Raw genomic sequence first — 13,257 nt, forward strand, 5'->3', positions numbered from 1 at the left:
CCAGAGAGGAAAGAGGAACTCTCTGGGTTGTGACAGGTGTAGGGTGCTAGAATGAACATTCAATATTTTTTTCCATAATAACGTGCAGCTGTGGAATATATTACATATGTTTCTGTACTATATTTACTCTATGCCAAGTGCTCAGATTTTGCTGCGGCATAGAGTAAATATAGTCTTACTCTCCTATATTAATTGAGGTTTGTAAACATTGCAGAAGTCTATTGCAGCATACGCTGAAGCTGTGGGTATGTCAGATGTGACCTCATGCACTGGAAGTATGTAGTGCTGGGCAGATATATTGGCCAATCAATTGATCAATCAATATATTGTGTGCGCATCGGCCAGTGTGTACCAGCGATATGTCTGTGAACGACGTCGTTCACAGACATATCGTGTCGGCTGTGCTGCACAGCCAATGCCTAATATATATGCAGACACAACGTCTATGAATAACCATCATCTGCAGATATATAGGGGCATCGTGCAGTGTATGTACGGGCGGGCAGCCGACTGCCCAAACACTTGCTGCAGGGAGGGGGGGGCGCAACCCCCTCCCGGGCCAGTGCAACCCGCGGGCAGATGACACGATGGTTGTTCAGGGTGTATGAACAACCATTATCTGCAGATATATCTGTAATGTGTGTATCCAGCTGAAGAGGTCAACTAGACCCCAAATTATTGTTTTATATAAACCTTTGAGGTAATAAAAATAAAATCTTTCTGGACTGTTAAGGGGCCTATCCAGTAGCAGATCTTTCTCTACGATGAAAGACAAAAGATTTATCCCTTGAAAATTCCTGGGGCTGCGGTGACAGATATCTGACATGTACATGACAGATTTTTACGAACGATATTGCATGACATCATTCAGGGAGTGGATTTTTTTTTTTAAAGTTTCTATTAATTTTCATTAAAAATATCGTTCGTCGTTTACCGCTTATAAACTGACGGATATATTGATTATCTGTCAGCGATAAGCGATAATTGACCAACATGTTGGAGAGACGAAAGACAATTTGTCGGCCGCGGTAGTGCGCATCTGTCATCGTTCAGGGCCTATCCATGACAGATGAATTGAACGATATATCGTTCATCGTTCAAATTTATCTGCTAACGGATAGGCCCCTTTATCCTTGTATTCCACTGTAGTCTATTACAAAGTAATCCATCTACTCCATTACACAGCTGAAGGCCTACTTCTATCTTTAGGATAGTATGTTCTAGAGGTCGAATGGCTTATTCTGCCGGCATTCAAGTTACTGCAATATCGCTGCCTCAGTGTATAATCCAACAATCCCCACAGGACATAACTGCATGGCAAGTCTACAAGTCTGTCACTCAAACTTTGGCTGCTTAGTTAGAAAAACATCTCTCCCAACGTGGCATCTGCTGCAAAGGAGCTAAATAGAGCAACACAAAGCTGCAGTAAGTGGTACCAGGGATTGTGCTTTCTGTCTGAGTTTTATGTTCCTTGTACTGCAGAGATCTTAGTGATGTATAAAGCAGGAATGGCTGACACAGCACTCTTGTGCGCATCATTTATAATGTAATACTTGTTGGGGGATTGTTCTGTCATTTTTCAGCAGAAATCTTGGGCAAAATGATTGCCTTTTTATATCATGCGCACTCCATCGGTGCATGCAGGAAAAGGAAGCCTAGCTTAGCGTCACCCCCTTGCTGTGCCTCACACTGGGAGCGTGCCCTAATCTCTCTCTACAGTGTTTACATGTGCATCGTTCATTCATGAGAGCGTTGCCTCCCAACTATCCCCACCCCCTATGCAGGCACTGCGGCCTGGGGGTAGGACGGCAGGACAGTGTGTGAAAAGCAGGACAAAATCACTACGTTTGAGTGGGTATGCATTAGCATATATTTCATTGTTTTCAAAAACGTTATGAAAAATTGCACACATTTCCCCGATTTTTCGCACACCATTCCTCAGCCATGCTAGTTTTCCGGATGTGAGGTCACCCTGTGTTACAGATCACATTAAAGTACTTTGTCCTCTTAAAATGGTAATCTGCCACGTTTCCGCTCAGTCAAACTTCATGGTGCTGTGGTACTTGAATGTCAACAACTTCTGCAGCTGGATTACTGGTCCCCTTGGCTGAAGAGTTGTGTTTATGTGTGTTGGGGGAAAGCTACAGCATCATCAGGTCCAGTTAATGAATTTTAGGTGCACAGAAACTCTTTGAGTAGAGATCAGGGCTGCCACCAGAACTAATGAAACAAACCCGCATGGCCAAACGTAACCTTTTGTGTCCCGGACCTCACCTGTGCCACAAACACAACACTGACACAGACAAACAGACTAGCACCCAGTGTGGATGAATACGGCTTTTACCATGTTTTTCTGTTACTGACAAACGGCAGCCATTTTTCTGGAGACCAAGAAAATACACTATGAGCACGATTCTATTCTATGCAATGTGAATAGCGCCGGGAGTGAGCTCCCGGAGCTATTCAATAGACCGCGCTGCCAAGTCCGACTAGGATTTCTTCTCGTCTTCTCTATCCTCGACTAGGATCATCCCCCCGGGGATGAGAGCAGAAATCCGACAAAAGTCCCGGCGCGAGGCTGTTTTCTGGCCTTAGCGCCGGGAAAACAGCATCGCGCCGGGAAGTTAGGTCGGGGAATGCCAGTTATCGCGCCTTAAACAGGGCGTTTAATCGCGAAAACGGGCATTCTCTGACTAAACACCGCGCACAATTGAATAGCTTCGGGAGCTGTCTCCCGGCGCTATTCACATCGCATAGAATAGAATCGTGCCCTATGACCTAGGTGAATTAGTTTGCCACTATGGCTTCAGGATTGGAGACAAACAGATTGTACACTTGATATCCAAGTGGTGAGTGAAGAGAAGTCTCCGTGAAGTGATGGACAGGATCATCAGGGTTAGGCCCCCTTCACAGTTCAGGCCCTTACAAGTTGAGGCCTGGTAGCGACAAGCCCTAAAGTTCTCTTGGAGTACCTACAGCATGGGACACTTTTTATATTTTCCCCAAAAAATTGTTCATGGAAATGATCTACATACTTTAAATATGCTGTGGTTATAAGTAACTATCAAAATGACTACTCAATCTTTCCTGCCACAGACTTCTAATGGTGCATACACACGATCAGATTTTTCCTTCAGATATGAACGATAACGATTTAAAAATCGTTCAGTCGTTCATATCTGAAGGAAAATCGTTCATATCTGACATGCCTGGACGATCAACGATGCGCGTTCCCGTTTGTCAGATAACGATATCTGACATCTGATGGGTTTGCAGTCAGACTTGGACGATTCCATTCATTTTAATGCAGTCAAAAATCGTTCAAATCGTTCAAAACTTTGGTAAAATCGTTCAATCGTTCATCTGACAAGTCTGACAAATCTGACCGTGTGTACGCTCCATTACTGGTAAAATCCAAAGAGCATGCTCATAAATACACTGTCTGTTTACTGGGAGGAACAGCAGGTTAGGAAATGATGGGCAACATGGGGCAAAGAAGTCCCGTACTAACCTGTCTGCCATCAACTGAAGACCGCAGTGTTAGAGACGTGTTCTGTGTGGCTTGCTAGGTTAATTTTGAAGTAACGTGTTAATTGCAGTGTCTATGCCGGGTCATCTCTGTCTGCCTCCCACTCCGCCACGTCCCACCCGTTCTGTCCCAGTGCTGGCACCACTCGTACTTCTCCATCATCTAAGGTCTGTCCCATCACCGCAGTGGGAGCCATTAGCCCCTGATGTGCGCGCCCGGCTTCCACTGCGCATATAAGGACAGACCTTAGCGAGTTATCATATAGACTAGTTAAAAGACTGTCAGAATGACGCAAAAAAAATAACAGTAAGATCATGTTGGGCCGTTTTTTGGTAACTGTTAAATGCTGCGCATCATTTATCCCACGATGTGGCATAAGCTATCGGTTTAAAAGAAAAACAAAACGTAACACAATTCCTAGGGGGAATTCAATTCAACGCGCTATTGAATAGCGACAGGGGGGACTCCCGAAGCTATTCAATACACCGCGCTGTTTGGGCGCGCTAAGGATTTCTTCTCGCACCCCCCCTGGGCATGCGAAGAGAAATCCAACCAAAGTGCCGGGCGCGCGGCTGTTTTTCTGCATAGCGCGGCGCTAACAGCCACGCGCCCGGCACTTTTTTTCAGAGAATGCTGGTTACCGCGCCTCAACACCCTTGTTAAGGCGCGATGACTGCGATAACCAGCATTCTCCAAACACACAGCGCACTGAATTGAATAACTCCTGGCGCTATTCAATTTGTGCTGAATTGATTCGCCCCCCTGGTTCACAAATTTTTCTTTATATTTCACATTTTTCTGTAAATCTCAGTCTTTTACCTATTGGACTTTGTAGGCGTTGACCTGATAATACCGCTGTTCTGTTCGCTCTTCGATTGTTTTCTCTGTGACGGGCAATTTGATGAGGACTCATATTTGCATGGTGATCACGTTCTCTGTGGTCATCACTCATAGTTTCCCGCTCCGCCCCTTCATCTTTTTGCTGCTACTTGTTGTGCGGTTACTCCCACAGCAGACATTTTCCTTTTAGGTAACATCGCAGTTACTTTGTTGCTTCAGTTAATTAGTGTAGTCCTATTAATTTAACAGTAAGTGCAAATAAGACGAATGGATAGAAAAGCCAGTCAATTCTGAATGGGAAAGGTCGTTGTAAATGGTAACTGCCACTCCAAAAACCTACATAGACCCAACCCAAAAAGACCAAGAAATTGGGAAAATTTACTCAGTGGGAATAGTCAAGTTTATGTTTTCCCCCAAAAAGTTTAATATAAGAGAATTGTAAGAAACAGCAAGCTATAGAATCTATCTATGTGTAGATATTACCTTTTTGCACAACTTGACTTTGCCCATCCCTTTTTTCTTCTGAATAGAAATATAGGGTTATTATTAGTACTCACAAGTGAAATGAGATGGTCATTTAAAAAAAAAAAAAAAATTCAAAGCATTTGCTTTTTTGTTAGAAAATAGATACATTTTGCTGTTGCCTTCTGTCAGCAATTTTATTCTTTCAGCGGCTTTTTGTTATTTCTTTGATGAACCTGCAAACACATAATTACTCATCTCGTGTAGGACAAGATGTTTCCAAAATAATACACCTAATGGCCAGATGCTGTCCCGCTTTTACAGAGGGACTGGCGCTAATAATTAGAATAAAACACCTGGCCAGTAGATGGATCTTAATAACGTAACCATGGCTTTTTCCCTTGTTATTGGTATAAAGACACTTGCCTCTCGTTTATACATTGGTGATGCTCTTCTCGGGTTTACCTGATGTGCTGTCATTTAGGAGCATAATGATTTCATCCAACACCAGGGGGTAGAATCTACCAGGCCTCATCTGATGTGACATGGGGGGGCGGGCGATCCAGGTGTTCTTCAGGCTCCAACTGTTAAGGTTGTTTGTTGAGGTTTGTGTTTGTACTTTAGCTACTTCTATGCCATCTAATTGCACTTTTTTTGCCTTGCTTGTCTCTCAGTCCGTACTCAATGAGCTTCCCCCGCAATGTCAGAGCGGCCGGGGCAGACTGCAAAAGGGAAGGATGGCAAGAAGTACTCGTCACTCAACCTGTTTGATACATACAAGGGCAAGTCCTTAGAGGTGCAGAAACCAGCAGGTAAGAGTAAAATATAAAACAGTTGTGTTCTGTTTCATCTTGCACAGTCCTTACCAGATAACGGAGTGTGATAGTGCCTAAGTGGATAGAATATCTATACTGCCTTTTATATGGGGGCGGGGGGGAGAGACTTGCTCAGAGACGACCTTTCATTCATACTGCCTGAACAGTGTCTGTACTGTTCTTTTCTTTCCCAAGTCGCTCCCCGTCATGGCCTGCAGAGTCTCGGTAAAGTTGCCATTGCCCGGCGCATGCCCCCCCCAGCCAACCTGCCAAGCCTGAAAGCAGAAAACAAAGGGAATGACCCAAACGTCACACTAGTTCCCAAAGACGGATCAGGATGGGCAAGCAAGCAGGATTCACCAGAGCCAAAGAGGTGAGGAGGCCATGGTAGCACTTGTATGATGTAGGAGTGTATAGCCAAGGACATCAGAGAGACCTATGTAGGCATGGAGGGAAGAATATAGAGGCCTCTTGGGGTAATAGGGGAAAACTGTCACAACCAAACGTCATACGCTGTGCCTTCTGCTCCTACCACCTTTCCATCATCTAATCTGTATCTTCTCTCTCCCGCCTCAGTACCGATGTCTCTCCAGCACCGCAGCCGGAGTTGCAGCCACCGCTGGCTTCGCAGACGCCTGCATCAAACCAGCCGAAGCAGCCCCCGGTTCCTCAAGAGGTAACCCACCTATCCTCCACTGCAGGACACAGGAAGTTATGATAAAAAAATTTATGAAAATAAACAAACGTGCAAATTGAGCTATGCCTGGAATAGCTTGATTTCTACTTCAGGGTCCATAGGGGTCCACAGGGTGACCTTGGGGGTATAGCTGGATCCTGGATCCTCGGGCACCACGGAGTTAAAGCTTTTAGCTGCTCCCAGGATGCACTTGGGTCCAACCTCCCCTATACCCCGCCCCCGAGCCACAGGCACCTCAGTTTAAGATGGTGCCCGGCCGGAGTCGGGTCACCCTGCGGGGGGGGTCTGCAGGAGCAGCCCCCTAAAGCTTTTTTTAACTTAGTTAAATTTATTTATTTTTTGACTACAGTTTTTTCTTTTTCTCCAGAGCGGCAGCGATGGGCTGTCTGTACAGACGCCCACGCTGCCGCTCCTTCTCCCTGCTGGCGCCGCGACGCCAGCACTGAACTGGGGATCGCGGCGGGGGAAGCCAGAGTCTGTACTAGCCGGACTCTGGCTTCCCCCGGGACTGCTGCCGGAAGACGCCGGGGAGATCAGGTAAGCCGCGCACCGCTGATTAGCGGCGGTGCGCGGGTAATGCCTTTCATATGCAGTCCCATGCCCCCGGTCTAGGGGACAGACCGGGGGCGCTAGCGGTGGCGGCGGGCCCCCCCCCTCCATCGGAGGCATACCCCGCCAGACCACTAGACCACCAGGGTAATTAAGCGGCAAGCGGGATGCCGCAACCTTGGGGGTTAAATATGCTAGCCAGGGGAGGAAGCCTTCCCTGTCAGCGGCTCCTCCCCTCAGCTCAGCGCGCCTTTCAGCTCGGAGTCTGGCGTCGCTGAGCTGCAGCTACTCGGGCCACTCCTCCTCTGAGGTCTCCAGCGGCCATTTTCTTACTGGCAGCGTGGATACTCTCAGGGAGCACGCGGACCGGTCCCCCTGTGTACCTCTCCCCTGACAAGGACAGTGTACACAGCGCTATAGCCCTCCCAGACACTGAATCTGGGAGGTTGATTGTAGTGGAAAGGTGCAGTGAGTATATCTTCCTGCATGGTATGTGACTTTTGCTAGTGCTGCCTGTCTGTGTCTTTTTTCTACTTACTGTCAGCCTGTACCTATCCCTTTCCTTCTCCTACAAGCCCTACAGGTGTGCGGGGGAAGGGTGTTTCTACTGACCTCACCTATATAGATCACGTATTTGTGAGGTCCGTCACATACAGTTGTGTGCTACACGGTGCCATATTGTGGGCTGTTGTTCAGCACACTGGTGAGTGCGCACGTTTTCTTCCTAAGTCATGTCTGAGGAGGAGATTGAGCACTCCGGGGCTCCAGCATTGTTCTCCTGCAGGCGCTGTTCTGCAGGAGTGGATAGGGAGGATTTGTCACAGGACGGCCTGTGCGGACGGTGCCAGGCGGTCCCTGGTACGTCTAAACCTCCCATTTCGCAGGAGCCACCATGGGCGATGTTTTCCCAGGTGCTGGTGTCCATCGCGGACCGTCTGTCGGTCCCGACTGCCGCCCCTACTAGGGCGTTGCCCCAGCCTGCCATCCCCCATTCCCCGGGTGTCCCACAATTATTGCAGACTCCCCCGGGGTCTCAGCCTGTTGGTCCCTATGTGGGGTTGCCAATGTATATTCAGTCCACCCCTGTGGCACAGCCGGCTGTGGTGCCGTTTCAGGCTCCTGTGACAGCTCCTCCACCCTGGGTGGATGCGCTTTCCCACACTGTCCAAGATTTGGCGGCAGCATCTTCGGCTTTTCAGTCGATGTTGCGCAGTGACGTGCCCTCCAGGGCGTCTAAACGCTCAGTCATGGCACAGGCTGCGCATCTTTCGGATTCTGAGGGGTTCTCGGATGATGGTGAGGTACAGGATGACTCAGCCTCAGATGCCTCAGTCCAGGAGGTAGACACTAAGTCTTCCATCAATGTGCGGGCTCTGGTTAAGGCGGTGCAGGCTATTCTTCTGATTGAGGATGAGGCACCCGCTCCCAAGTCAAGGTATCCTAGTTTTAAAAAAGCTAAGGTTACTTCTACAGCGTTCCCCTTGTCTGATCAGTTGACTGATCACATGGCGGTGGCCTGGGAGACGCCCAGTAAGCGTTTCCTGCCACAGAAACGCTTGGCGTCCAATTATCCATTCCCGGAAGCGCATTGTAAGAAATGGGAAACTCCGCCTGCAGTCGATTCCCATGTAACACGCCTCATCAGGAGTGCTACTTTGCCATTGCCGTCTATATCCTCGCTGAAGGATCCTACGGACAGGAAGGTGGAGACTTGTCTAAAGTCTATTTATTCTCTCTCAGGGGCTGTAGCCCGGCCGTCCATGGCCATCTCCTGGGTGGCCAAGGCCATTGAGGGGTGGGCCAACGCCTTGGAGGACACGTTTACGGATGAATCTCCGGACGTCCAGAGGGCGTTGTTAGGACAGATGAGAGATGCCGCCTCCTACATTGGAGAAGCATCTTTGGATGCTAGCCTGTTGACCTCTAGGGTTTCGGCGGCAGCAGTGTCTGCTCGTAGATCCTTGTGGTTGCGGTCTTGGAGAGCAGACGCGGATTCAAAGAAAGGCTTGGAGGCCTTACCTTTTAATGGGGAATTACTATTTGGTCCGGACCTGGACAAAATAGTAGATATCCTGGCAAAATCCAAGTCAGCCTTCCTCCCTTCAGCTACTACACCTGCTAAGGTCCGGAGCTCGGCGTTTCGTTCCTTTCGGGTTCAGGGCAAGGCAAAGGGTCAGTCCTTCCCGAGGCAGTCCGCACCCAAGACCGCCTCAAAGCCAAAGAAGCAAGCCTGGAGTGCTAGGCGCCCTTCTTCCAAGCCAGAAGATAAGCCTTCTGCGTGATGGGACGGGCCTCCCTCTGGGGGACCCCAGAGTGGGAGGCCGACTTCTTCAATTCGCCCAGTGCTGGCACAATACCACCACGGATGCCTGGGTGCGAGAAGTGGTCTCCCAGGGGTACGCCCTGTCTTTTCGGCACAGGCCGCCTTGCCAGTTTTTTTGCACAAGTCCTTCTCAGGACAAAACCAAGGCCTTGCAGGTTCAGGAAGCCATAGAGGCCTTGCTGACGGCGGGGGTCATTATACCCGTACCACAGTCTCAACGTGGGATGGGGTATTACTCTACGCTGTTTCTGGTGCAGAAACCCAATGGCTCTCATCGCCCCATCCTCAATTTGAAGTCCCTGAACAGGTTTCTCAGGGTTCCCAAATTCAGGATGGAAACTTTGCGTTCCATCATACTGGCGATGGAACCGGGGGATTATATGGTCTCCCTGGATATCCAGGACGCCTACCTCCATGTGCCTATAGCAACATCGCACCAACGGTTTCTGCGGTTTGCTATTCTCCACAACCACTACCAATTCAGGGCTCTACCCTTTGGTCTCTCCACGGCACCAAGGGTATTTACCAAGGTGATGGCGGTCATGGCGGCTCACCTTCGGAGCCAGGGGATACGGTTGCTACCGTATCTAGACGACCTCCTCTTGCTGGCAAGCTCCCCGGAGGTACTGATCCAGCATCTCCACCTGACGGTCGCTTGTCTACAGGCGCACGGCTGGTTGATCAACTGGAAGAAATCCTCCCTCATCCCATCACAACGGATGGTTCATTTGGGGGCCCTGCTGGACTCTCGTCAGCAACGGATTTTTCTGACTCCAGAGAAGGTCTCCTCCTTACAGCTGCGGATTCACAGTTGTCTGAGCAGTGGCAGAGTGTCGGTGCACTCAGCGATGAGAGTTTTGGGGTCCATGGTGTCGGCATTCGACATGGTGGAGTTTGCCCAGTTCCATTCCAGGCCCCTGCAGGGGCTGATTCTTTCAGAATGGAACGGATTGCCACACAGGATCCGCTCTCAGATGCTGGTGTTGTCCTCGGAGGTGCGTCTGTCCCTAGCCTGGTGGCTGCAGACAGCGCATCTCCTGGAGGGGCGCCCCTTTTGGATCCCGGAATGGGTTCTGCTCACGACAGATGCCAGTCTCCGGGGTTGGGGGGCGGTGACAGGCTCCTTGTCACTTCAGGGTCGTTGGTCGGCGGAGGAAGCGATTCTTCCCATCAACATCCTGGAACTGCGGGCAGTATACAGAGCCCTGCAGTCGTCCGGCACCGCTCTTCACGGAAGGGCCGTTCAGGTGCAGTCAGACAACGCCACCACGGTGGCGTACATCAATCACCAGGGAGGGACTCGCAGTCGAGCTGCGATGTCGGAGGTGTCCCGCGTCCTGGCTTGGGCGGAGCGCTATCTTCCAGCTCTCTCGGCAGTTTTCATCCCAGGAGTCCTCAATTGGGAGGCAGACTTCCTCAGCCGTTACGATGTGCATCCCGGGGAATGGTCGCTTCATCCAGAGGTATTCCAACTACTCGTGGACAAGTGGGGGCTGCCAGAGCTGGACCTGATGGCGTCCCGTTACAATCACAAGCTGCCTGTGTACGGGTCAAGGACAAGGGACACAGGCGCAAGTCTGATAGACGCGCTGTCGGTGAAATGGCTGTTTCAACTGGCTTACTTGTTCCCTCCGATATCTCTGCTGCCTCGGGTCCTGCGCAAGTTCAAACAGGACGGAGGCACACTGATCCTGGTGGCCCCAGCGTGGCCCAGAAGGCCGTGGTACTCCGATCTGCGGAGCCTGTCCATCGACGCTCCGTACCTCCTACCTCAACGGCGGGACCTGTTGTCTCAGGGGCCCTGTCTTCACCCGGATCTGGGTCGACTATCTTTGACGGCGTGGCTCTTGAGACAGCCGTCCTGAGGTCTCGGGGCTTTTCTAGCTCCGTTATTACCACCATGCTGAGGGCGCGCAAGCCTGCTTCCGCGAGGATCTATCACAGAGTGTGGCACACTTACTTTCAGTGGTGCGAGGCCAGAAACTATGATCCCCAGGTGTTCCGAGTTTCGCGTATTCTGGCTTTCCTTCAGTCCGGTTTGGACTTAGGATTACGTCTTTCTTCACTGAAGGTACACGTGTCTGGTCTGTCGGTGTGGTTCCAGCGCAGGATCGCTGCTATGCCGGACGTACACACCTTTTTCCAGGGTGTTTTGAGAATCCAGCCTCCCTTTGTGCCACCTGTGGCCCCGTGGGATTTGGCGGTGGTTCTTAGGGCCTTACAGGGTCCTCCTTTTGAGCCCTTGGAGTCAGTGGAGCTCAAGTGGCTAACTTTTAAAACTGTTTTCCTCTTGGCAATTGCTTCTGCCAGGAGGGTTTCAGATTTGGGGGCGCTTTCTTGTCGTCCCCTTTTCTGATTTTTCATCAGGACAGAGCGGTGCTTCGCACTCGTCCTGATTTCCTGCCTAAGGTGGTTTCCAGGTTCCACATTAATCAAGAAATTGTTGTACCAGCCTTTCAGTCACCTGATCTTTCGGCTGGGGAGACTTCCTTAGACGTTGTAAGGGCACTCCAGGTTTATGTGGACCGGACTAGTTCTGTGAGGAAGTCGGATTCTTTGTTTATCCTCTTTGGTTTTCACAAGAGGGGTTGGCCTGCCAACAAACAGACTCTAGCCCGTTGGCTTCGTTCTGTTATTATTGAGGCTTATATGCAGGAGGGTTTACCTGTTCCAGCCTCTGTTAAGGCTCATTCCACTCGGTCCGTGGGCCCTTCTTGGGCTGCTAGCCGTGGCGCCTCTGCTGTTCAGCTCTGTAAGGCGGCCACCTGGTCTTCCATTCAGACCTTTTTGAGGTTCTATGCGTTTGACACCTTTGCCTCTCAGGATGCATCCTTTGGGCGCCGGGTTCTCCTATCAGCACAGGAGCGTCCCCGCCCTTAGTTGGACTGCTTTGGGACATCCCCAAGGTCACCCTGTGGACCCCTATGGACCCTGAAGTAGAAAACAAGAGATATGGTAAGAACTTACCTTTGTTATCTCTGTTTCTACGAAGTCCATAGGGTCCACAGGGCGCCCGCCCTGACGCACCTGGCTTCATATGGGCTCTGTGACTGGTCACCGGTTTTCCGTCTCCCATTTCTGTGGGTATGGTTCTTGTGTGTTCCAGTCTTCCTTCTCTCTGTTTCGTCTCCTCCTCCGGCCTGGGCTGCTTACCAACTGAGGTGCCTGTGGCTCGGGGGCGGGGTATAGGGGAGGTTGGACCCAAGTGCCTCCTGGGAGCAGCTAAAAGCTTTAACTCTGTGGTGCCCGAGGATCCAGGATCCAGCTATACCCCCAAGGTCACCCTGTGGACCCTATGGACTTCGTAGAAACAGAGATAACAAAGGTAAGTTCTTACCATATCTCTTGTTTTTGTCTTGAGTTCCAAGCCAAATCTCAAATATGACCGTCATAAAAAAAAAAAAGCCATGCATTTGTATAAACTTCCTATGTCTGCTCAGTACTCTGCGATTAGATCATAAGTACACCCAGAGGGTGTTTAGTTTTACAGTGTATTGAGTTTGTACAGAGGAATTGAGTAATTGTTCTCCAAAATATTTAGAGTAGTGAATCGCACCTTGTTGGATCACTCTTGCCAATTACAGGTTAACTTGTTGTTCGAAAAGATTAAGTAAAGAACAGTACCTGACCAATCCAGTCATCGCTTGTTATTGCTGAGATAAGGTGCTCTAGCTACTGACAATAGGGCTGCTATTTTTATAAGTTCTATTTGTCAATTTTTTGTATTTCATTTGAAAAGATTCTTTTTGAGATAGGGGAAGGAGGGGGGGGGTGTTGGTTACACGTTGGGGAAATACTTATCCTAACTGTAGTCTCTGTACTATTAGCTGGCATCATCCTGGCTGGCGAGACCTCAGCCAGTGCCCTAGTAATAAAGGTTGTGTCCCGCCAGTGCTACAGGATGTCATCACATAGGTAAAAGCCCCTTTTCATGCACTGTCTGTGCGTCTGCCTCCAGGATAGAGCACATTGGCTACCAGGTCATGGTGCAGGGGTTCCGGAAGGATATAGGGTAGTCAGCTGCCGGCTGGTACCATGAAAT

The 13,257-nt window shown here is 49.8% G+C and overlaps 1 protein-coding gene across 1 annotated transcript in view; it reads left to right on the plus strand.

Annotated features, from left to right (window-relative positions):
- Window positions 1-13,257, plus strand: part of PRRC2A (proline rich coiled-coil 2A) — a 71,862-nt gene that overhangs the window by 10,997 nt on the left and 47,608 nt on the right. The window contains exons 2-4 of the mRNA XM_088481524.1: window positions 5,506-5,643; window positions 5,842-6,019; window positions 6,223-6,322. Of these exons, the coding sequence (XP_088337650.1) occupies window positions 5,532-5,643; window positions 5,842-6,019; window positions 6,223-6,322 (390 nt within the window). The 5' untranslated portion in view covers window positions 5,506-5,531. The remainder of the gene's footprint in view (window positions 1-5,505; window positions 5,644-5,841; window positions 6,020-6,222; window positions 6,323-13,257) is intronic.

The sequence above is a fragment of the Taudactylus pleione genome, unplaced genomic scaffold, assembly GCF_031769625.1.
Source record: "Taudactylus pleione unplaced genomic scaffold, aTauple2 ptg000274l, whole genome shotgun sequence".
NCBI classification, from domain to species: Eukaryota; Metazoa; Chordata; class Amphibia; order Anura; family Myobatrachidae; genus Taudactylus; species Taudactylus pleione.